This window comes from Protopterus annectens, chromosome 4.part0 (assembly GCF_019279795.1).
Source record: "Protopterus annectens isolate FY-2018-M chromosome 4.part0, PAN1.0, whole genome shotgun sequence".
Lineage (NCBI taxonomy): Eukaryota > Metazoa > Chordata > Ceratodontiformes > Protopteridae > Protopterus > Protopterus annectens.
Window position 1 is genome coordinate 257521454 of NC_056733.1, and position 25055 is coordinate 257546508.

Sequence of the window (25055 nt, forward strand, 5' to 3'; positions counted from 1 at the left end):
CATTGCACAACCTAATTGCCAGGCCAAAAAAAAAAACACACACACACACACAACTGCTTCTCAGAAGGAAAAGAAAAAAAAAAGTTTATCGAGTGCCGCCCAGCCCGTTCGCCCCCACTAGCTATGCCGCTGTGGTGAATGCTGATTGTTGTTGTTGTGTCTTTCGGCTTATCCCGGTTAGGGTTCGCCACAGCGGAACTCCGGTCAGCTAATGTTTGGTAGAGGATTTATACGTGCCGAGTTACCAGCCCTGACGCACAACCTTCAACGAAGGCATGCCCATTCATGTATGCCTCCACACAGAAGAAGCTCTAGCTGAAAATCGAACAGGACAACGTCTTGCTGTTTGGCGACTATGCTACCGCAGCGCTGTGGTGAATGCTGGTGTGTCACCCAAAACACTGTGAGGTGTCACCTTTGACACGCGTGTCATAGGTTCGCCATCACTGACCTATAGCTACAGATGGTGCAGCATTTCTGCAAGTACAAGCTATGTTTTAGGCAATATCAAGGACAATGAAAAACAGGTAAACTGATGTTAAGGCACTTAAAATAAAGCCCACTCTTATCAAAAGTCAGCTTGAACAAATACGCTTTCAAACATCTGCAGAGGTATACCACTGCAGAACTTTGCTTCAGTTACAGAGGAACTAGATTATAGGGGTATTGGGCCTGATATACAACAAAAGAATGGGAAAAAAGAAGGCTACTGAATAACGACCAACAAGACCCATGAAGCAGAATGTAAACGCCAGGGACATTAATATGACACTGCCAGCTCCTTAAGGTAGGTGGGATCCAAGTTATGAAAGGACAAATTCACCCAGACAAGACTTTGAAGTTATAGGAAAAAAGACAAGGAGTTAGTGCAAGCTCTAAAACACAGGTATAAAATGGCAGTAACTTGGTGCACCAGTAATAAATCTGGCATCAGACTTTTGCACCAGATGCACATGGTCACTTAAGGTGTCAGGGAGTCCCAGGCAAAGGGCATTGCAGTAGTCAAGGTTAGAATACACCAGTGGATGGATAACTTCTGAGAGGTCAGCTTGAGGGATAAGGGGCATGATCATGGAGATGTTCTACAGTAGGAAACATTATGATTTCAAGACAGCTGACTCCGGCTTTCAAATATTAGCCAGTATTCCAGGACAGCACCTAAGTCACAAACCTAAATGCCATGATTAAAGATTCATGACAGAAGTGGCAGAAATGGAGTCTTTGAAGTCAGCATGAACTGCTATGGCTTCTACTTTGGATGTGCTCAGCTTCAACCAATTAAGAATTAAGTACAGATTAGTGGATTGCAAATCAAAAACAAAGGAATTCACACTCACCATACTGTCTTAATGGATCAAAAGTTAAAGCTGGGCACTGTCAGCAAATAATACTTGCATAATTAACGTCACATTAAAACTCATGTTAATTCCAGTCTTGTGCATCCAGTACCTCCGCCAGTACAGTTGAGTGTTTAAGGAGATTTGAGGAAGAATGAAAAAATGGTGAATTGAAATTCAAGGCACTTAAGATCTAGACTGAACTATAGAGAAAAAGCCGTGACTACAACCCAAACTGCCCGTGTTCAATTAGCTTACCATTACCTGGTGCTGGGGAAACCAGGAAGGAAAGGCTGGGACTGAGCAGCCATTTTTGCTTCACCCATCATGGGGGGGGGTGACCCGCTATACTGCTGACACTAACAATTGTATTGGGGTGCTCCCACTAGCAGCAGCTACTGGGTGATGCGGTTCACACTGCACATAAACCAGGGTAGGCTGTTCTGCAGCATACAATGTGTGACTATGAACTCCAAAGCTTGTGTTGGGGAGAGCTGAGATTTACTATAATTCACTGTAATACCTAGTCTAGAGCAAAGCTGAAGGAGATGGTCCCTGGCCCAGAATGGAATATGCTAATGAATGAGCTACTTATTAAAAATATTAAATATATCATAGCAAATGATACACATTGTACAGATACAGCTCATACTTTTTGTCATTCTATATAATTGATGTAAAGATTCCCTGCTGTAAATAATACTTTATGTAGAGCTTTATGCAGATGTAATTGATCTGTTGATATAAATGTAACTTTTTGTGATGCTTTCTCCTGTGACTCCACTAAAACGGGGTCAAAATCCAAGTCTGACTAGTTGGATTAACAAACAGGAAATGCATATGCTAACACCAACACTGCACTCTCAAGGAGAAAGGAGTCCATTCTCTACACAGGAGAAGAGTTCCCTTCAATCTGTGAATGGCATCAACAAAACAACATTCATTGAATGTTATCACACGATTAGAGAGACACTTGATGTGCAAAACTAGATCAAATTAAGACGTTTTTCACAAAACATCAGTAATAGTAAAACGCATAACACACAAAGTAAAATTTATAAAATAAAAAATAAGATAAAATAATTACCCCCGTGATGGTGAACCTTTTGGGCTCGGTGTGTCAAAAATTCGGAAGATGCTTACCTTGACTCTGCTGGCATGTCACCCCCACCCCCCCCAAACAAAAGAGAAAATTCTTTATATATTCATTTATTTAAGAAAATACAGTCCAATCAAGTGTGCTGCTATGTATTATAAAAGTAAAAGAAAAATCAGTGACTTACAATAAAGAAAATGATATGCACACTGATAAATGGGCTTAAAACAGTGCACCCAAAAATTACCCTACTTTTAATAACAATTTTGAATTGAACTGAAAAAAATATGGAACATATTGCATTTTATTTCATTAACATCAATTAATTACTTTTTTTGTTGCTGAGTTTTAATAGATAAATGCAGCGCCACATATTTCTTTTATTTCTGTTCAGTTTCTTTGGTAATTCTGGTGTTGGTGAACCAGTGGCGCACCTAGAGTTTGTGTCCCTGGGGCTGACTGAGTTTGCCACCCCCCTCACAAAATAAAACATAATACACACCATGTCATACAGAAAGTGAAAAGGGTGTTACTCACATCCACTGTTAAAAGAGATGCCTCACCCTTGATACTGGAATTGCAATTCACAAACTTGTTTGTCCAATTATGCAAAAGCATTTCCCTGACACACTAATGAATTATTTTCCCCAGTAACCCCTTCATTAGTTTCTATTCTGTATACACAAGCACTAAAATGACACAATAAATTATTTTGCCCAGTGGTCACTTCAGCAGTCTGACCATGTATGTGCAAGCACTTCCCTGATACAAAAATTAATTATTTTCTTAAGCATCATCTTCATTAGTATATCCAGGTACACACAAGCACCAAAATGAACCATTTCCCAAAGAGACCCCTTCAGTAAAATGTCCAGGCACAGTAAGCACAAGCACCAAAATTAAACATCTGTCCAAGCGACCCCTTCAGTAACATTCCTAGTATGTGTACAACCACCAAAATAAAACATCCACCCAAGTGAACCCTTCAGCAAAATGTTAAAGTATGCACAAGCACCAAAAAGAATCATTTGCCCAAGCGACTCCTTCATTAACATTCCTAGTATGTGTGCAAGTACCAAAATGAAACATTCACCCAAACAACCCTTTCAGTAAAATGTTGAGGTAGGCACAAGCACCAAAATGAATCATTTGTCAAGTGACCCCTTCATAAACATTCCTAGTATGTGTACAAGTACCAAAATGAAACATTCATCCAAGAGCCCCTTCAGTAAAATGTGCATCTTTCTATGCACTATGTTTATTAAAATAAATCAATTACTTAAGTACCTCTCCTTTATATTTGTCTTCTTGGCCCGGGGGTCCTGCTGCTATTTTCCCCGCATCTAGGTGTGCAATTGCGCAACTGCTAAAGGGCTTCCTGCTGCATGCCTCATGGTGTGCAACTCAGCCAAATGGAAAGTCATCATTGCACAACCTAATTGCCAGGCCAAAAAAAAAACACACACACACAACAACTGCTTCTCAGAAGGAAAAGAAAAAAAAAGTTTATCGAGTGCCGCCCAGCCCTTTCGCCCCCACTAGCTATGCCGCTGTGTAGAATGCTGATTGTTGTTGTTGTGTCTTTCGGCTTATCCCGGTTAGGGTTCGCCACAGCGGAACTCCGGTCCGCTAATGTTTGGTAGAGGATTTATACGTGCCGAGTTACCAGCCCTGACGCACAACCTTCAACGAAGGCATGCCCATTCACGTATGCCTCCACACAGAAGAAGCTCTAGCTGAAAATTGAACGGGACAACGTCTTGCTGTTTGGCGACTACGCTACCGCAGCGCTGTGGTGAATGCTGGTGTGTCACCCAAAACACTGTGAGGTGTCACCTTTGACACGCGTGTCATAGGTTCGCCATCACTGACCTATAGCTACAGATGGTGCAGCATTTCTGCAAGTACAAACTATGTTTTAAGGAATATCAGGGACAATGAAAAACAGGTAAACTGATGTTAAGGCACTTAAAATAAAGCCCACTCTTATCAAAAGCCAGCTTGAACAAATACGCTTTCAAACATCTGCAGAGGTATACCACTGCAGAACTTTGCTTCAGTTACAGAGGAACTAGATTATAGGGGTATTGGGCCTGATATACAAGAAAAGAAAGGGAAAAAAGAAGGCTACTGAGTAACGACCAACAAGACCCATGAAGCAGAATGTAAACACCAGGGACATTAATATGACACTGCCAGCTCCTTAAGGTAGGTGGGATCCAAGTTATGAAAGGACAAATTCACCCAGACAAGACTTTGAAGTTATAGGAAAAAAGACAAGGAGTTAGTGCAAGCTCTAAAACACAGGTATAAAATGGCAGTAACTTGGTGCACCAGTAATAAATCTGGCATCAGACTTTTGCACCAGATGCACATGGTCACTTAGAGTGTCAGGGAGTCCCAGGCAAAGAGCATTGCAGTAAAGGTTAGAATACACCAGTGGATGGATAACTTCTGAGAGGTCAGCTTGAGGGATAAGGGATATGATCATGGAGATGTTCTACAGTAGGAAACATTATGATTTCAAGATAGCTGACACCGGCTTTCAAATATTAGCCAGTATTCCAGGACAGCACCTAAGTCACAAACCTAAATGCCATGATTAAAGATTCATGACAGAAGTGGCAGAAATGGAGTCTTTGAAGTCAGCATGAACTGCCATGGGTTCTACTCTGGATGTGCTCAGCTTCAACCAATTAAGAATTAAGTACAGATTAGTGGATTGCAAATCAAAAACAAAGGAATTCACACTCACCATACTGTCTTAATGGATCAAAAGTTAAAGCTGGGCACTGTCAGCAAATAATACTTGCATAATTAACGTCACATTAAAACTCAAGTTAATTCCATTCTTGTGCATCCAGTACCTCCGCCAGTACAGTTGAGTGTTTAAGGAGATTTGAGGAAGAATGAAAAAATGGTGAATTGAAATTCAAGGCACTTAAGATCTAGACTTAACTATAGAGAAAAAGCCGTGACTACAACCCAAACTGCCCATGTTCAATTAGCTTACCATTACCTGGTGCTGGGGAAACCAGGAAGGAAAGGCTGGGACTGAGCAGCCATTTTTGCTTCACCCATCATGGGGGGGGGGGGTGACCCGCTATACTGCTGACACTAATAATTGTATTGGGGTGCTCCCACTAGCAGCATCTACTGGTTGATGCGGTTCACACTGCACATAAGCCAGGGTAGGCTGTTCTGCAGCATACATAGGTAGACCCCTCCTTATGTACATCTTTCATTGTAGCCACTAGCTATCATCAGGAAGTATTTAGGCAAAAATGGAAGATTTTTGCCTCAGAAGGGGATCAAATGGGTTGATACAGCTCTTAGCTAAAGCAGGGAATGAATATGTCACAAGACTCTCATTCTGCTTGGGAGACAAATGGACCCGTTTTTACTCCTGAAGAGGAAAAATGGACCAATGAGGATACTGGATGGGGGAAGTCTAAAGTTGGAGGTGTGAGAGATATAAAAAATGGAATATGCTGCCCCCAACTCAGGTCAGCTCAAGTAAGTACATCTTCAAAGGTTTGCAGAAGCCCACCAGTGTAAAACACTCCTTCAGCCACTAAGGAAGAAGTTCCTACAACTGTGTGTCTTAACAGTCAAAGCAATGATATACACCTGTGGAACCACCCTTGTAGACTGCAAAGCCTGAAGAGGGCAATACAGCACTATAAGTTCCCATGTCATTTAAGGACAAATATACTGAAACGAAGATTGAAGACAATAGGAAAATCAGGCAGAAAATATTGAAAGCTCTACTAAACAGGTGTAACATAACAGTAATGTGGGGAAAACCACTAAGGAGTCTGACAGCAGAGGTTTAAAGCAGCTGTAGATGGTAAATGCCAGAAAAGACAAATACATGAAAGCTATTGAGAGATCTGCTTGAAAAATAAGGTGTTTGATCCTGAAGATGTTCTATAGATGGCAATAAGATAATTCCATCACAAATGGTGCATGGTTTCCACATGCCAGCCAGTGGCCAGGACCACACCTAAGTCACAAACGTTACAAAGAAATTAAACCTTACTAACAAATTAAAGCTTACTACTACAACAGAATATTCATGACAGTTGCAGAAGAGTCCCCTGACCTTTAGTTTCGATGTGTTCAGCTTCAAACAGTTAAGAATTATCGACTGATAAATGATCTCAATTCATCAGCAAGGGAATACACATTTGCTATACTGTGCTGAGGGAAGAAGAGAAAAAGCTGACCGCTTTCAGCAGAACAATGGTAAGCTAAACCTTTCACTCTTATTATATCACCTAGAGAGAAAATAAACACTATGAAAACTAAAGGGTGCAAGATCTACAGGAAAAGGGGCAAAAGAAATCCTCTAGGCATTGCTCAAGAGGTACGATTTATACCACTCCAGGACATCAACTACAGCAAGATGCTGTGATCAGTGGTGTCAAATACTACAGAGAAGTTTAAAAAGCAAGACCAAAACAGAATAAAAGTACTGGTCACTGACTGACAGGAGGTTGTTTGCTACACAAATGAGAGTATCTGCAGTACAGTGGTAAGAACAAAAATCAGAATGATAAGGATACATGCAAGTGTTAAATGCAAGACAGGATTCAAGCCATGCACAGGCAAATTTTTCAATAACTTCACCTATAAAATGAAGGTTAAAGACTAGGGAGAATTTGCTAAATACATCAGGGTCTAAATAAGGTTTTGTGAGCAATGGAGTAAAAAGAGCTTCCCTCAAGGCAATCAAAACAAACAAAAAAAAAAAACAGTACTCAGTGAGGACACTTTTATCTCATGAATCTCTGGGAAAAACACACACAGCCTGGCCTAAATCAGCCAACACGGCATGAATTCAACCACCAAAATTCTGGAACTCGTGCTAGAGATCACAGTTAAGAGCTCATCATAGTCAGGAACAGCAAACACTGTCATAGAGGGAAAACAGACACTGCCAGTGACTGAAGTAGTGCCCACAGGGTGCAGAGGAGGAAAATCAGATCGACAGTGGCAATTATGACAGCAAGCATGAGCAACCAACTCATATTAATGGCATAAATAAGGCTTGATGAGTAATTATGCAAGTTCAGCTGCAAAATTTGTGCAGTACCCAAAAAAACCTGGTTGGTTGGTTGGTTGTTCACTGAAAAAAAAAAAAAAAAAAAAAATTTTATATATATATATATATATATATATATATATATATATATATATATATATATATATATATATATATACACACACACACACACACACACACACACACACACACACACACACACACACAGTCTCTTCTTAAGAGAGATCTCATTGTGTTATACTGCACAGTCCTCATTCAGATCAAGTTTGTTGCTTCACAAACGTGCACAATTACAGTGATGATCAAACCTCCAAACTCTCCACTCATTTCAAAGAGTGACTCTCGATGGTCAAACTTTAGCTCCAATTCCTTCAGCAAGATATGGCATAAGCGACAAGACTAGCTTACTGAGAGACAAGGATAATGAGTTATTACAGTCTCCTACCAGGAAGTTGGGTGTGCGTGTACCACCCTCAGGAAGAAAGTGAAGGAACAAAAATAAAAAGAGAAAAATGTAATATGATTAATAGTAGGACCACTTGCACAGTTCAAGATAAGGAGCACTAACATGCATGTAGAACCAGGTTACAGTAAAAGTTAGAAGTCTTCATTTCCAGTAGGAAGCTCAGGTCTACAGAATGCCCAACTTTGTGTCCTGCAGGGGTAATAATCTGAGAAAATCCAAATCTTTTCATAATGTAGCTGAATTTCTTAGCTAATGCCACCAGTTTCCCATTGACCCACATTTTAAAGATATGAAAAATATCATTTTTCCTCCCTTTGCCCCCCACTGCCTGCCACTCATTAGTCCCCACTTGGTCAACTGGCTCATCATTCCCCATCACCACAGCATTGGTCAACCAGAAGGACCCATCATTCAGACAGCCACCAGGGATGGCTCAAGATTTTTTTTGTTACTACAAACTTATACCCTGGACACACTCATTGAAACACTGGGGAGGACATACAATGACCTGACTGCATTAGACATGACTACCACAAGGAACATTCCATCCAAGAAGCCCTGCTCCTCCCCCTAAAGCAACGACACTGGCTTCCCTGGTCTCTACCAAGGAAATTACACTGTCCAATGTGCCCCCTTGGCATGTGGTCAACCCCTGGGACGGGTAAGCAAGCCATGCTCCTTCCATCTTTCCCTCCCTGGCTCCTTGAGTGCTGGCACCACTAATCAAACCCTGGTCATGTGAGTAGCAGTCAGGACTCCATCCCTCTGTTCCACGGAGACAGGCCAAAAAATAATGTTCTGATGGCAGAGCACTGAGTCAGTGGGACAATCAGTTACCTCTTTTAGCAATATCCCCACACAACCAGGTGAACAGCAGGTGAAGAGATATGTACAATTTACTCCTGAAGTGACAACACATTCAGAAGAGTTGTCCTACTGAACACTTGAGCCACTAAGCAGGGATAAGGCCTGTCCTTTCAAAACCTAGAAGTCTTGGCAAAATATAAACTCCTCTAGAAGGGCTTGGACACAACCAAAGAATCATTCCCATGATGCTTCCTTCATCCATACTAACCAAAAGCAAGGCTGGTAACAAATTCTAATACACACCAAATCTGCCATAAAAAACTTTAAAGGAATTGCAAACACAAAAGCATGTACAGTTATAGCAAGACTCAAGATCTGACATGTGCAACTAGCAAAAAAGAACTGTGATGGACTAAGGGTACAAGCAATTTTATATAGTAATTGTCTACCACAGATGTATCATAATGGGCATATGTACTTCCAGCTCCAAAAAGATGCCGAATTCTGAATAATGGAAAAGGTGAACCTTATTGTAGGACAATGTCAGTTCTTACAACTCTAAGTCAAATCCTGCAGTTCCACTTTTTTTTAAACTTCCAAATGCCAGAGACTGAAGCTGCCCTTGAAAGGGGTAGAAGATTGCTTGGAGTAGGGACACTGCAGAAGGCTCTCTCAAATATCAAATAATACGGAGAGTACTCACACACTATAACATTCTTAAAGTTGGTTAACATCTGGGAAAAATTCCTTGTAGCAGGGTAAAATAACCTTGGAAGATGGATATGCACAGGGAGGGTCCAGGAGATGATGCCTTGCTGAGCAGCCCTACTCAGAGTCTGCATATCAAAACTAGACTGGTTGTTGAATGTGTGGCATAACAACTGACTACATAATGTGCAAACGTCAGCCATGCTCATATTATAAAAAAAATGTACTACACGCAGTCGATGCCCTGGTGGTGTGTCCTGTGACTGCACTCACAAAGGTTTGTTTGTTTGTTAGTAGCAAAACACTGTGCTTCTATTACTCTGGATGTAAAATATTACAATTAAAATTGCGTTTGTAGGTACAGACTAAAAACATCACAATACAAAATACCATGAAACAGTAAAACAAAAAATCATCATTTTCATATGGGAGATCTGCCAATTCCCCCCCCAATTTCAAAACATAATAACTCTGAAGTTGGAAAAACTCAGAGCAAAAAAGGGAAAGCCAGCACTGTGACACAGAGGCAGATTGTTTACCTTTGGGCTGTTTTCAGATCATAAGCCCCTTGCACACATTTTTAGGACCATACAATGCTCTTTGATTCACCTTCCTGATTGTATTAAATTATAATAATTAAATTATATGGCTTGTATAATACAGCACAACTTGTTAGAGTGTGTTTTAAATTTATTGCCACTTAGCAGTGAAACAAAACATATGAATCAATAATGCCAAATCTGCCCCATTCAGAAAATCTCAACCATAAAAGACCACTCAAGCTTCTGTCATTGCAGTCCACCAATATCTTTTAATATGCACAGTCTCTGCGGAAGTAAAAGTCACCTGAATAATTCCACATTAAACAGATCTGAGTCTGCAACTAATGAAAAGGTTGCTGCTAGCAAAAAAACTTTATATTTCAGCGTTTCATCTACAAATTCACTGCCTGCTGCTCTTATTTATTTATTTATTTCATTTAACATTTGTTAACTGGGAAAGTCCAACTTGGAATGAGCCAATTTTCAGCAGAGGCCTGGGGAGAAACACTGCAGACACATGTCTTTGAACGTGGGAGGAAACCGGAGCACCCAGAGGAAACCCACATGAATGCAGGGAGGACAGGCAGACTCCACAGAGAAGGCACTCCAGCTGAGTGAGGCGACAATGCTACTGCTGTACCACAGCACCTCTTGAAGAATAAATTGCCTATGTTACATTAAAAATTATATACTGGTAATATTACAATAGGGAATGGATGGCAAACTAAAACAGGTTCATAGTTACTAGGCATTTTATCCAAAGGAGGACATACTCAGCACTGCAGCACCTCACCCCCTTAAAATCCAACACAGTATCAGCAATCCATCTACATGCTGAGGGTGTACAACCCACAACTTTCTGCGTCAAAATACAAATATGCTACCTGCTGTGCTACTAACACCATTTTAAAACTCTAAAAACACAATAGTGATACAATTTGCTAAACAAAACAGTTGCACATTGTGGGCAGAGGATTCAGGCTCTTGTTTGCCTAAGCAAATTACTAACCACCTGCTAACCCTAACTAGGGCATTTCACTGTCTCACACACTTCATCATCTTAGTGAAAGAAATATGGACAAAGTCTAAAATAAATAGGGACAAATTATAAATATTGCTCTCATGAACTTGGAAAATTGATAGAATAACAGGATTTGTGTTAGTAAGCATTTCCAAAGGATATGAAGTCTAAAACTCAAATATCTGTCATTATTTAGCAACTTCAATCTTTTTATGAGGAACAAACAAAAATATGGGGCAAAAATCTGGGCAGTTGAGGGGTATGCTACCTATCTCTTATACACACACAAACTCACCCCAGACCGTCCCCATACCTCTCAACCTTTTAGAGCAAGAAATCAGGACAAAGCCACACATAATGGGGGGACAAAGGTCCAAACATAGGGACAACTTTTAAATATTGCTCTTACAAACATAGAAAGTTTATAGATGCAGGATAGAACCCACATAGCTAAGGTTTCCACAGCAGTCATTAATATGATGAACATATGAATGCTGTTCATTAATGTTTTTGATGCAAAGCATATGAAGATGAATGTAAACAGGCAAAGTATTAATGTGTTTTTCAGCTCTGTAAAAAGGTTCATCAGTTCACTCTGATTGAACTAGGTTAGTATTAGGCTAACTGCCCTTGACGGCCATTTTAAGCCTAGCCAATTACCCCATGTGAGAACTGTACAAAGATTATAGTTCACTCCACCACTAATTAGAATTCTCCTGACAGTTGGACTAGACGTTTACAGAGGGAAAATGTCAGTGTCTGACACTGCAACGTTAAATTCTAGTGTTTAATGTAGTGTTTGTGTGTGTGTGTGTTGTTTTAACTTTTCATACTAGCAAATATTGTATTTTAAGTGTGTTACCTATATAGATTGGATGAGTTTAGTTAAGAGAGAAATCAACAGACATGGAGACACCACACACACACACACACACACACACACACACACCATATTATTATTAGCAGGACACAGTTTTGTAACATGACAGACTGACAGCCTTCCAGACAAGCAAGTAGGTAACGTGCACACAGACAAATGTACAAAGAACACATGTGAAACAAAAATACCTGTTCTCTTGATTTGAAAGATATGATTAGAAATTAATCTAGAAACAATGCTAGATTTTCTTCTGATCTTCTGTACATTGAATTTCTACAGATCTATCCAACATTCATTAAAAGACATCAATCCCTGTATGTGACGGCTCAGGCTCTGTTAAATCCATTCATCCCCAACTGCGGACAATAAGATTTTCACATCTGACAAGAAAATTACAGTCTACTATCCACAGTTCTGTAAGAACATAACACACTGAAACAGCGTTCTGGCAGGGAAAAGTCGGTTTATCACAATCTTTAAGGTTTACTGTTGGAGCGTCATTTTTTCTCTCCTACAGTCAGTGTGCAGAATAATCAAACAAAAACTAAATTAACCTTCTGAAATATATGCTTGCCTATATGGAAACATAAACAAACAACCCTACTGGTCTAGTAGCCTGCTATCTGGAGAGCAGTGGACCTTAATTACTTAAGCTGAACTGTGCTTCTTACACACACACACACACACACACACACACACACACACACACACACACACACACACACACACACACACACACACACACACACACACCTACTTACTACGTCGTACACATACTTGTCTTAAAAACTTAAACACACACGCATACCTACCTACCACTCAGTTGTCCGCTGTAGTCTGTAGTCCAAACTCCTTCAGGAATTCAAATTCCGTGCACGGAAGATGAAGAAGTAAACAGTCAAGTCGTACAGATGCAGAAGACCTTCTGCGTCTGTGCGACCGGATGCAAAGGGCGTTCCAGCTCTTAAAAAAAATTTTTTTTTTTTTTGTTAATTAAAGAAAATTAATTTCCCTTCCCCTGCTAGCATAGCAGCAGAGGTCAAGGTATGCCGCACCGGTGCGTACCATCTCAAAAAAAGACCTGGTTGAGGCACTAGCATAGGAAGGATGGGTGTGCTCATTTTGGGGGGAGTGCACTCAAAAACACCTTGTGGTAGATCTCCACTGGAGACCACAGGCATGCAGCAGGAGCAAAGTCATTGGGAGGAAGGGCAGTAGCTGAGTTCCTGCAGAAATGGAGCTCATTGCATGTCTGTCCCAGTGACATTTCTTATGTATGTAAGGAGAAGGGAATGTAGAATATATAGTGAATAAAACAAAAACTCCCCTATAGCAATGGGATACTGCCCTGTAATCTTTCAATCACAGATGTGGGTCAGCAAATAGCCTAGTGGATGGCTAAGGCAGGTCCAATAGACAGAGGGATTGAGGAGCTGTGGGGAACCAAAAATGACCCCCCACTAAAAACAAAAACACCAAGGTTAGTCATGAAAGGCTAACAGTGCAGCTGTGAAGATCTTCCAGTTTACTAGAAAGAGCAGTTTGAATTTACCATTGTAATAGGATTCTTTATCATGCCAGAAAAATAGTGGTGAAAAAATACTTACAATCTACAAAAAACAAAACATAATGCAGAGCCAAGATGTTTATAGTATTCCATAATAATAATAATAATTCCTTAATTGCAGACACTTGACTTAAATTTCAGTTTTAAAAAAGTTAGGAAACCATTGCACCTACCTCCTGTCCTTGTTTCCTGTGACAACCAGGTTAGGTGGGCTGTCCCTCAGGTTAATGCATGTGTAATCTCCAGCTGAATTCCCCAGGGAAGCGAGACATTGACCAGTCCGTAGACAGTGAATAAGAACCTAGGAAAAGTAATTACAAAACAAAAACAGAAATCTACACAAAGGGCAATCATGTTACTGTCCCCTAAACAAATGATCATTTAAGTCTTATCAGTTTTTAAAAGACACCTTCAAAGTATCCAAACAATATTCATTAGAATGACAACTCCGAAGGAGTTTGCCCCACCCCCAACAACTTCTTTCACACGTCATCTGTCTGTCAGTTTATGGCCTCCCAGTTTCTGACAAATGCAATACAAAATCACATCACAACCACTGAAAAAAATGCCCAAAGATGATTTATGCATATTCTGATCTCCTAGTCATAGCCAGTTCTCTTAAGCAGAGAATGGCTACAGAAGGGGTTGCTTAACTAGCAAATGAGGTTGTGATGTCCCTCCTCTGGTCCAGTGATCAAGGAGCCTCAATCCTCACCAATAACACCAGTGGGGTACATTCACTGTGAGATAAATAGACACACACAGTATTTTCGGATGGAGCCCTCTGCACCAAGTACAATCTCCCTTAACAGCACGCAGAGAATGCATACTCCAGTCTTGGGGCTGGGCTTCCTCTTCAAGCCACAAATAAGACTCCCCACTGATGACTATAGAGCTGAATACTTAACCTGGTGCTCCAAGCCAAGTCCTCCACCACCATTTCTGTGAAATCAGTGTTCTCAGCATCCCTGTTCACAGTAGTTGTCACGCACACTCTGAGATTTGATTTTCGCATACAGACACATCTGCCTGAGAAAGTCTGGCACTGCTTACATGCTCTGCCACTTCCATCCAGACTATAAGGCAGGTTTGGTGCTACCAGAACACCCGACACCAGCTACTGTAAGGCTCTTAGTAGAGAACCCAACTACACCTACTAAAATGAATACTTATACAAATAGTAGTGTTTAACCAAACAGCAAGACTTTCAGGAATGTGGAGCCGCAGTGCACTAAATAAATGCAATTACTCTCAAGGGTTAAAATATTTTCTAAAACACTATCCACAATGAAAGGTATAGATATATTTAATAATAAAACAGAAAACATGAAAATACTGAATATCTATTTACAACAAACATCAGAATTTCAATTTGCAGGAAATATAAAAACAGCACAGATGAAAGATTCAGACAGATACAGAAAAACAATATTTAAAAAGTCTCACTATATTTTCCTAACTGACTGAAGAAGCACTGTTCCTACTTACTTGCTAGAGCAAGACAAGATGAAATGAATGAATGTCTTTGTTGTTAGCTCCAGTGACATTGCTGAGTGACTGTCACATCTCTCTCTAGTATCTAAAAACAATTTCAGTGCTGGTTACAAAAGGACATCACATCTTGTCACACTAGCCTCTCACTAGAAACTTGAAACAGGATCTGGCATAGATGTGTCACAATGAGTCAACTTCAAATAAACAAAAGATCACTTAGCCCAAGACAACATCACAGGAACAAGATCACGAAACTTAACTTTAACAAATGAATGAGCACATTGCTGAAACTTTTTCCATGTTATGTAACCATTTGACTAACATGTAATGAAAAATACACCGAGCTATCTCCAACCACCCCATGTGGGGGGCTATGCCCCACCCCCCCATCTAAATATACCAACTCTGGGATCGCACTACAGTGTGGGAAAGGCAAATTTCCCCATGTTGGCCAACTGGTTACTTACCATGGGAAACATTTCAGCAACGTGCTCATTCATTAAACTGAAGTTTCGGTGATCTTGTCTCTGCGATGTCGTCCTTAGGTTACGTGATCCTTCGTTTACATGAAGCAGACATGTCACAATACACCTAGAGCTTTGCTAAGGTTCATTCCAGCATTTGGAGACTATAAAACAATTCCAACCCTTTCACCCTTCCTGAAGAGACTAACCATCCATTCTGTGGCACCTCAAAGTAGCAATCAGTTTACCACTAAGAACCCCAGCCCAGTCATTGCATCTCTGGCTACACTCAGGCCCGCAAGATAAAATTTTTATGATCTAAGCCAAGCCATTTAATTTCACACTATTTTTCTTAAGGTTAGCTGAGCTGAGCTTAAACCCTTCCCTTCCAACATCCTCTGTTAACATAGATGCATTTCATTAGCTACAATACAGTCTGAAATACAAGTATATTTCTTTTCTCTCCTGCAGAACCCACTGTTGATACATTTTTAAAACAATTAGCTTTACAAATACATTTTTAACAAAAGCATCTGTACAAGTCAGTTTGATATTCAAATGATATAAAATTCTTTACAAAACTCCAGCTAGCTATGCTGGCGTATGTTACACATGCACTGCCCTACTCTCTCTGGCATAGCTGGCATTAAACCTCATATCATCATATCTCTCCGCCCTTTGAAGACTCTAGCTGGGTTCTCATGTGACCTTGCAGAAACTTTGCTTGAGAGGAATGAGTCTATCTGGGAACATATTAACTCATACCCTGTCTTGAGAATCCATCTGCACTGGCATTGTTGACCCCAACACAGTGATGCACTGTCATGTCATATGCCTGAACACTAGGCTCCACCTCAGTAACTTGCCATTTTGCTGGCTGGCTCAATGTAGCCATGTCAAGGGACTGTGGTCTGTAACCACAGTGAATTTCCTTCCCTACAGATAGGGCTGGAGTTTTTGTAGTGCCCATACTATAGCTTCACATTCTTTTTCTACAGCTGTATGACATTCCTCCCTGGGTCGGAATCTTCATCCAAGATATACAACAGGGTGATCTTCTCCCTCTGAAGAAACCTGGCTGAGTATAGCCCCCACCCCATGGTTTGAAGCATCCACTTTCACAACAAATTATTTGCTGTAATCTGGACTGGCTAGCACAGGGGGTCCTCCCAAAGCCCCTTTAAGCTTCTGGAACGCCTGCTCTCAGGATGGGGACCACAGTACCTTATCTAGCCTGTTTTTCCCTTTCAGGTGTGTGAGGGGAGCAGTTATTGTGCTTTAATTTGGAACAAACCTTCTATAGTACTCTGCTGTTCCCAGGAATGCCCTTGCCTGTTTTGTTTTTTTTTTTGTAGTAACAGGGGCACGCTATACCGGCATAGCTTCCACTTTGGCATGCTTTGGATGGATCTTACTACTCCCCACTCTATGCCCCATGTAGGAGACCTCTGCCATACTCATCTGACACTTACTGGGCTTAATGTTCAACCCTGTCCTTTCATAGTTTCATAGTATAGTACTAGGCTATCTGCCCTAGGGCATTTGTAAGCCTAGCCATAGTGATGTGGCTTTTGCCACCCCATGAAGCGGTAGAAAAATGTACAGAATAAAATTAGAATACTGTGCCTCTGTCTAGTAGTGACACAATGAAGGTCCCCTTATATAACAGAATTAGTTTACTGTGCCCCTGTCTAACAGTGACACAGATGTGACCCCTGGGGTAAACTTACGATCTCCCATCCACTCATCAAGATTTCTCTTGAAGAGAGTCAGTGAGGGGCTCTGCCTAATACGAACTGGGATCCTGTTCCAAAGCATGGGAAGCCTCTGGGTTATGAATCTATCCCTCCAGCATGTCCTATTCATGCTTGTGCCGAGGTTTAAGTCTTTAGCTCGTGGTCCTGATGGATTTGGATTTTTTGAGGTGGAGCATGTCCATCAGATCCTGATTGGACATGGCCTTGTGCGTCAGGCAGAGATCACCTCTGAGCAGGCGGTATGCTACTGAATAGAGCTGAAGTTTCTTTAGTCTGGCAGAATAAGACATATGTTGGAGACCCTTGATCCTCTTGGTGAGGTACTTTTGTGGTCTCTCCAGCTGTTGCAAATGCCGGGTGAGGTACATACCACATGGGGCATTGTACTCAATCATGGGACTGATTAGGGAGGAGTATAGGGGTACAATGACATCCCTAGATCTGGATGTGAATCCCTTCATGATGAGGTGTGCAAGGTAGAATGTTTTTCTAACCACTTTGGCAATGTGGGTGTCAAATGAGAGGTCGCTGTCGACTTGGGTCCCTAGGTCTCTGATTACTTTTTCCGTACTCAGTGGGTTGCTGTCTATGTGATCATTTGTGGGTACTTTGTTTTTCCCAAAGGGGATGACTATACATTTTTTGGCATTTAGTTTAAGGCCGTGACTCCGGCACCAGTTGTCCGTTTCTGTGAGGCCTTTTTGTAGGATGTATGTGTCCGCTGGTGTATCGACTATGGCGCCTAGTTTGCAGTCATCTGCAAACTTTGTCAGCCACAACCCTCCCATGTTTGCTTTAACATCTGAGAAATAAATGCCGAACAAGAGGGGTCCCAGGACAGATCCCTGTGGGACACCACTTGTGACTGGCTTTGAGTCTGACATTGCTCCAGCGATTTTAACTTCATGGGTTCTGTCCTTTAGCCAGTTTGCAACCCATCTGGTGACATAAGGGTTTACGTTTAAGCTGTTGAGCTTATCTATGATGCCTGAGTGGGGTATTGTGTCGAAGGCCTTAGCCAAGTCCAGGTAGGCTGTATGGACTGCTTTGCCCTCATCAATGGCTCTAGTGACTGTTTCGAAAAAGTCAACCAGGTTCAAAAGGCAGGATCTGCCCTTTACAAAGCCGAACTGGGTGAGGTCAAGTGTCTGTAGGTCCCCTATGTCTCTGTTTATGAGTTCCATAATGATTCTTTCCACAGCTTTGCAGACCAGGCTGGTTAAGCTTATGGGGCGGTAGTTTCCAGGGTCTGTAGAGGTACCCCCTTTGTGGAGTAGGACCACTGTTGCTGTACGCCACTGTTCAGGTACATATCCTGAAGTAAGGCTAAGGTTAAATAGCATTTTTATGTGTGGGTTTAGCTCCTCTTGGAGTTCACGTAACACGCAACCCGGGATACCGTCAGGTCCCATTGATGCTGTGTTTTTAGCTTTGTTTAGGGCGGTTCTCACTTGGACATCTGAGATGACAGGGAGATTACATTCAGCTGGGATAAGTATTTCTTCTTTTGGGGGTGAGGGAGGGGAGAAATTTGCACTGAACCTGTCAGCCAGAATGTTGGCAATATCTGTGGGTTCAGTGTATTTTTGTTGTTGTGAACTAACTCTGAGCATATCTGAGGGTTTCCAGGTTTCTAACATAGCTGAAGAAGGCTTTGTGGTTATCTTTAGTGTCCTTAGCGATTTTTTCTCAAAGTTGGCCTTGGATGTTTTATGAGAGAACGTAGTTTTCTGCTAATGTTGATCAGAGATGTCTTCCCTTCATGGGATTTTGCTCTGACGTGCAGTAGCTTCCTTCTTTTGTTATACAATTTTGTTAATGGCTGAGGTCCACCAGACAGGACGCTTGCCTTTGGTGGAGAGTGACTTGGATTTATTTGGGATTGCATGATCCATGCATTCTTGGAGATGTCCATAGAAAGCATTTGTGAAGGATTCGGCATTGTGGGATGTGGTATCCACTGGCACAGTGGGCTTAAAGGATACCATCTCAGTCTTAAGAAGAGTGAGGTCTGCTTTTGAGAAGTTTTTCACTGTGGTCTTTTGTGCTGGGGGTGGAGGTGGAATATGTATATCCAGAGTGATTAGTTTGTGGTCAGATCTCACTAGTGAGGGCTATACTTCCGGTGTGGAGCATTTTGTCCCCATGTTTGTGATGATTAGGTCTAGTATATTATCTCCCCTAGTGGGAGAGGTGACTAGTTGTTCCAGTGCATTTGAATTTATGAATTCCAGGAACCTTTGGGCTAGGGTATTAGGGCTAGAATAATGTGCCCAATCTATGTTTGGGTAGTTGAAGTCTCTCAGTATGATGGTATTTTGTGATACATTCATATCCTCCAATGTCTTCAGGAAGGCTGAGTGAGGTTCCTGAGATTGGGAAGGTGGTCTGTAACATGCTACCAGTTGTATAGCAGTTTTGCCTATGGTTAGTTGCACCTGTATGGTCTCTGATGTTTCATGTGTTGCTACTAACCTGGAGGTGTGGGTGTCCTTGATGAATATGGACACTCCCCCTCCCTTTGTGGTTCGGCCCGGGTTTTGGGGTCGAAAAGCATGATATGAGGTATAGCCTGGAAGCGCTAACAAAGAACATGGCACCTTCTCTGCCTCAGTGGAGGACAGAGCCATCGCCTCAGGGTGTCTAGTAACATAATCTACTACCAATTTAGAGGACCCATAACATCCACAGCTACCCTCTGAAATGGCTCCTCTATCACAGGCAAAGGCCTCAAAGGAGTTTTGACCTTGTCTCCTGCCTTGCCTACTTTTTGGCACTGCTCACAGGTCCTTCAGTACCCTGTTACATCCCTTGCAATCCCAGACCAATAAAAGGTCTGCATAATACATCTCTTGGTATGCTTTATGCCCATATGACTTGCAAAAGGAATGTCATGGGCTATGGCTAGAAGTGCCATATGGTAGGCTTTGGGCAATACCAACTGCTATATTACCTCACCCTCTAGCCCTCCCCTCATGGGTCCACTCTCTATATAGTAACCCTCTGTTCCAGTATCTAGGGTTCCCTTTTCCTTGAGAATCAGGTGCCTCCTTAGCTACCTCCCTAAAGTCTCACAGTGTAGGGTCTGAGAGCTGAGCCTGTCTCAACTCTACCTTTGTGACCCCTCCCAGCTCCCCTTCCACAGGAAGTCTGGAATCTTCTGACAGTGGTGCCTCACTGTCAGCCTGGGTACTACCACTCACCTCTGCCCTTCCAGTCCCTCTGTCCAAAGTAACATCAGTACTGATCAGCAGCTGGAATAGCCACATGACCAACCCTGGCTTCAGGTGCAGGGTCTGTCTGGGTCTCCCCCAGGCTACTAGATCCAAATGCATGTCTCCAAGCCTGACTGCATGTAAGTGCATACACACAAGGTACTGTACTGCTCCTCTTTAACCACTGCAGGCTTCACAATGGTTATGTCAGAGGCTGTCTCTCTCTTAGCAGGGGTCTGTTTTCCACCCACTAAGATAGAATACAAACTCCAGTGATAGTCTGGTACCCCTGTTGTCTCCAGACAACTTACCACTGGCATAATGTTATTCCCACTTTCTGGCTTCCCCACCTTTTGTTCTCCACCTTGCTTCAGTGGACATTTGTATGCTACATGGCCCCTCTGGTTACATTTAAAACATCTAAACATTGATCCTGGACATGTACCTGAACTAGTGGCTTCCCCTGTTAATGGTGGACTCTGTTGGGGTGGCTTAGGCCCACCATGGATTCCCTTATATCCATGTGCAGCAATGAACATTCCCTTCTTGTGCAGTGGTGCCCTGCTTGTCAAGTAGCGATCCCTCTTTCTCCCCAGCTCATCTGTAGACTTACACTCTCTGTCTGCCAACCAGATTATCATGTCTTCCAGCAAAGTGCTAAGGGCTTGTTCCCTCACCAAAAGATTTGTCAGCCTTTCAGAAGTGGTGACCTGACACCCACTCACCCACATATGAAAATAAGTGTTTAGCTCAGCAATATAATCACATGCACTTTCATCTGCCTTGCGTCTATGCTCACCAAACTTTTTTCTGTAAGCTTCAGATGTTAACTTAAAACATTCTAATAAACATTGCTTAACCTTGTCATAATTTAAACAATCAATATAAGACAATTTGAAACAGCAGTTACAGCTTTACCATGTAGTAAGAGGGTCAGGAGCCATACCCACAGCCCTTGGTCATCATCATATTGTCTACATACTCTTCCAAATATATGAATAAAACTATCAAAGTTATCACCTTCTTAATACTGTGGAAGAAATTTACTGATGTTTTTTGCTTCTAAGATGTGGTTATTCCCTTCCCCATTACCTCCATGTTCCCAAAGAGTCAGCATGTCCCTCTCATCTTGACACTGCTTCACATTTTCTTCAGCCTCCAAACGCTGCAACCTCTCATTTTCTTTGGCCTCCAAATGCCTCAGTTACTCATTTTCTTCAGCCTCCAAACACTGCAGTCTCTCTTCCAATTCTAATTCCAAATGTTTGGCCTCCAGGTCAAGTCTCTTTAATTCCAGACAGGTTTTTAAATCCTCTGAGGAAAAGGCAAGCTGTCGTCTTTCTGAGTACTGCACACCCCCATCAGCAGACAGGTTGTCCTCCTGGTTGCTGGTCTGTGCCACCACTGCAAGTAAGGCTGAAATCAGTCAGGTTGGCATGCACCAGTCCTTTAGATTTGAACACCTTAGCCAACTGGTTCACTGTCAGCTTGCCATAATCCTCTGCTGACATCTTTATTTGTTTTCCCTGACTAAATTACACTAACAAAAATAAATAAAACTGTTGTGAAAAATGAAACTCTGTATGTTTACCTCGTGGCTGCTGAGAGTACACACACCTTTAGTGACAACTGCTTACAGGCTACAGCTATTCAATTAATATCCATACCACTGCTCACCAATATGTGATGTCCCTCCTCTGGTCCAGTAATCAAGGAGCCAAAATCCTCACCACTGACACCAGTGAGGACATTCATTTAGAACAAAAATGGATATACACAGTATTTTCAGATGCAGCTGTCTGCATCAAGCACAGTTTCCCTTAAGAGCAGATTTAGAGGTCGGTAATGTGAAGTTTCGCTGATGTGAAACTTCATGCTTTTCAGCTTGGTGTTGTGAATGACGTTCTACTGAGATTTTGGTAATCTCAAGTAAACCCATATACACACACACACACACACACATATATATATATATATATATATATATATATATATATATATATATATCTATAGGAGCCACCACTTTGGTTGAAACTCATGTCGACATCTGTTTGTGTCAACACCATTTGGTTGACACAAACAGATAGTCAAACAGGTGTGCAAGATTGACAGTCTCTGAGGTTTGTGTGATTTTGAAGTTAACATATATAATTATCTGGAGGTATTGGGGGGTGCAGGTGAGCTCGCCCCTCTCCTGAAAAAAAACAATGTTTTTATCTTTTTTTCCCTATGCTTTTGTATGCATGTGGTGAGAATTTCTCCTTGTGCATGTGCAGCTGACTGTCAACGTTTGAACTGTTGACCTTTTGTGATCAAGATTATTGCCACCGACTTTTTTAGTGTTTTGATTATGATATGTAGCTCCCCCCAACACACACACACACATATATCAGGTAGTAGTATACAATTTTGAAAAATTATTTTCAAAGCTTGCTTTGTCAAAACGGATTTATATTGAGCTAAGGAGTTGTTTGTTAACAACAGTTGAAGATGTTTAGTATACTTTCCAAAGAGGATTACAATACAGTAAAAAACACAGATGCACTGCACACATACTGGCTCTACATAATAAGTAATTATTTATGGTAGTGGTTAGAGCTTCATTAGCACTATAGAATATAAGCAGCTCAACGTTAATAGTTGGAAGCTGATAGTAATGTAATGTTTAGTATCGATTTAAAGGAGAAAATGGGTAGGTGTGTGGAGGTTTATGTACTTTGATTCTGCATTTTGTCTTTGAGTATGATGTATTTCTTTTATATCTTATAGAAATATAATCATAATTATTTGTGCTTGCATACTAGAGTATTTGAATTGATATTTTTATACCTTTAATTTTTACCTAGTGTAAATAGAAGCTTTTCCCCTGGGTCACATTGGAAATGGGCTATACCTAGCTGAGCTGAGTTAATAAATAAAAATGCACCCTGACTTAGTTAGAGAGAACTAACCTCACATGTACTTCTGCCAATATGGGATACTTACCTACAGTAAGAACATCTGTACTGGTGTATAGGCTCTGCTCATCATCAGTATGGTCTAAATAATGTATGACGGCAAAACAGTGTCACTCTCTGACTGATGACCTACAATGGCATTATATGCATTACTGACAATAGCTTGACCTCTTGTGCCAACCTTTGAAGCCTTTGTTAACCTGCAACATCTACCAGTGGCAAACTCTGTTTATACCAACTTCCACTGTTCCCTCATTTTTAAAAGGCCAAGAAGTTGACAAAGCAGCTAAGACATGAACAGAGAAGATGATCTGCAGATACTCACAAGCAACCACTTGAAGGGCAAATTAATGCTACAGAACAGATAAAGGATGTATTAGTGGGACTTGTGACAATTCTTTGTTTGTCAGTGACCTGCACTGATCCAAGTGCCAGCCTGTAATACCTGAACAATGAACAAGGTTACATAAACTGCTGCTAAACTGTTTGAGAGTGACAGGTAAAATACAAAGTGATAAAAGCAAGGGGGGGGGGTCAAAGAGATCGAATGACATTAATGTGGAAGTCAGGGGCATATGGAGGGTCTAGAAGATGACTATCAAACTTTTCTCATAAGCAGGAGAAAGAATGGCACATCATGCACCAAAAGACGAAACAGAGACAAAGCACTACCTGCTGACACAAAGGAAAGTCCAAAAGAAAAAAAAAATAGCATCAGAGGCACTGATGCCAATGGACCACACAAGCCACTAATCTGTGAAGCTGAAGATGCCATCAGTATCATGTCATTATCACAGGTGACAACTGAGGCAGAATATCCAAAAGAAAGTGGAAGAGGAGAAGCTAAACTACCACAGAGCAGGAATAGAGAGAGAAGAAAAGTTCCTATCTCATTTTCTCCTATTTTACTCTCCCTCACTTTCCATCTTTTCTTTATTTTTCCTTACTGATGAAGTGTCCTATCATTTTCTTTTCCTCTCTTTTTATGCACCTTGGGAAAAAGATCCTGAGGATGAATATGAAGAATTATTGTCTGCCTTTTCTTCTTTTCTCTGTAATGTGAGAAATAAAACGTTTTCTGACAGCCTGTTTTTGGTGATGCTGTCACAGACAGATAAACTGATTTGGAATTTTGGATACACTGAATGAAAAGAGAAAACACGTGAAAAACTTCAATGCACAGTTACAGTTAAGAAACCAGGAAAAAAAGACATTGCTTGAATAATTCTGCAATCAGTTACACTCACACATACGAATGGGAAAGATGAATCAAGTGGAAAAGAAAACTGAATATTTTATAGCCACTCTACGTGCCTGACATTTGAGTCCAAGGATGACTGCTTCTATTTGGAAAATTTAAAACCTGCAGTCAAGCCAGTCATCTCACCACTGAGTTCTAGCTGTAATAATGCAACAGCTACACAATGTAAAATGTGAACTGCACAGCATAAAACTAAAAGAGAAATACGATCAAATGCATTGTAAAATGTGATTTAAAAAAAAACAGCTTATGTGCGTAAGTACTGACTCCATGGCATCAGTGCTTTGCATATGACATGTCATAATGAAACTGCTTGTATCTCATATCCAGAACAGCAATACACTGAATGCAAAAACTCCCATAAAAGGCCAGAAACTAAACCTGACCAAAATAGTAATGACGTTTTTTTCTTCTT

General features: G+C 41.2%; 1 protein-coding gene across 2 annotated transcripts in view; it reads right to left on the reverse strand.

Annotated features, from left to right (window-relative positions):
- The window catches only part of FBXW8 (F-box and WD repeat domain containing 8), a 1953337-nt gene that overhangs the window by 293547 nt on the left and 1634735 nt on the right, over positions 1-25055 (reverse strand). For both annotated transcript variants that reach the window (XM_044068251.1, XM_044068250.1), the window contains one exon: positions 13666-13793. In XM_044068251.1, coding sequence (XP_043924186.1) covers positions 13666-13793 — 128 coding nt within the window. The remainder of the gene's footprint in view (positions 1-13665; positions 13794-25055) is intronic.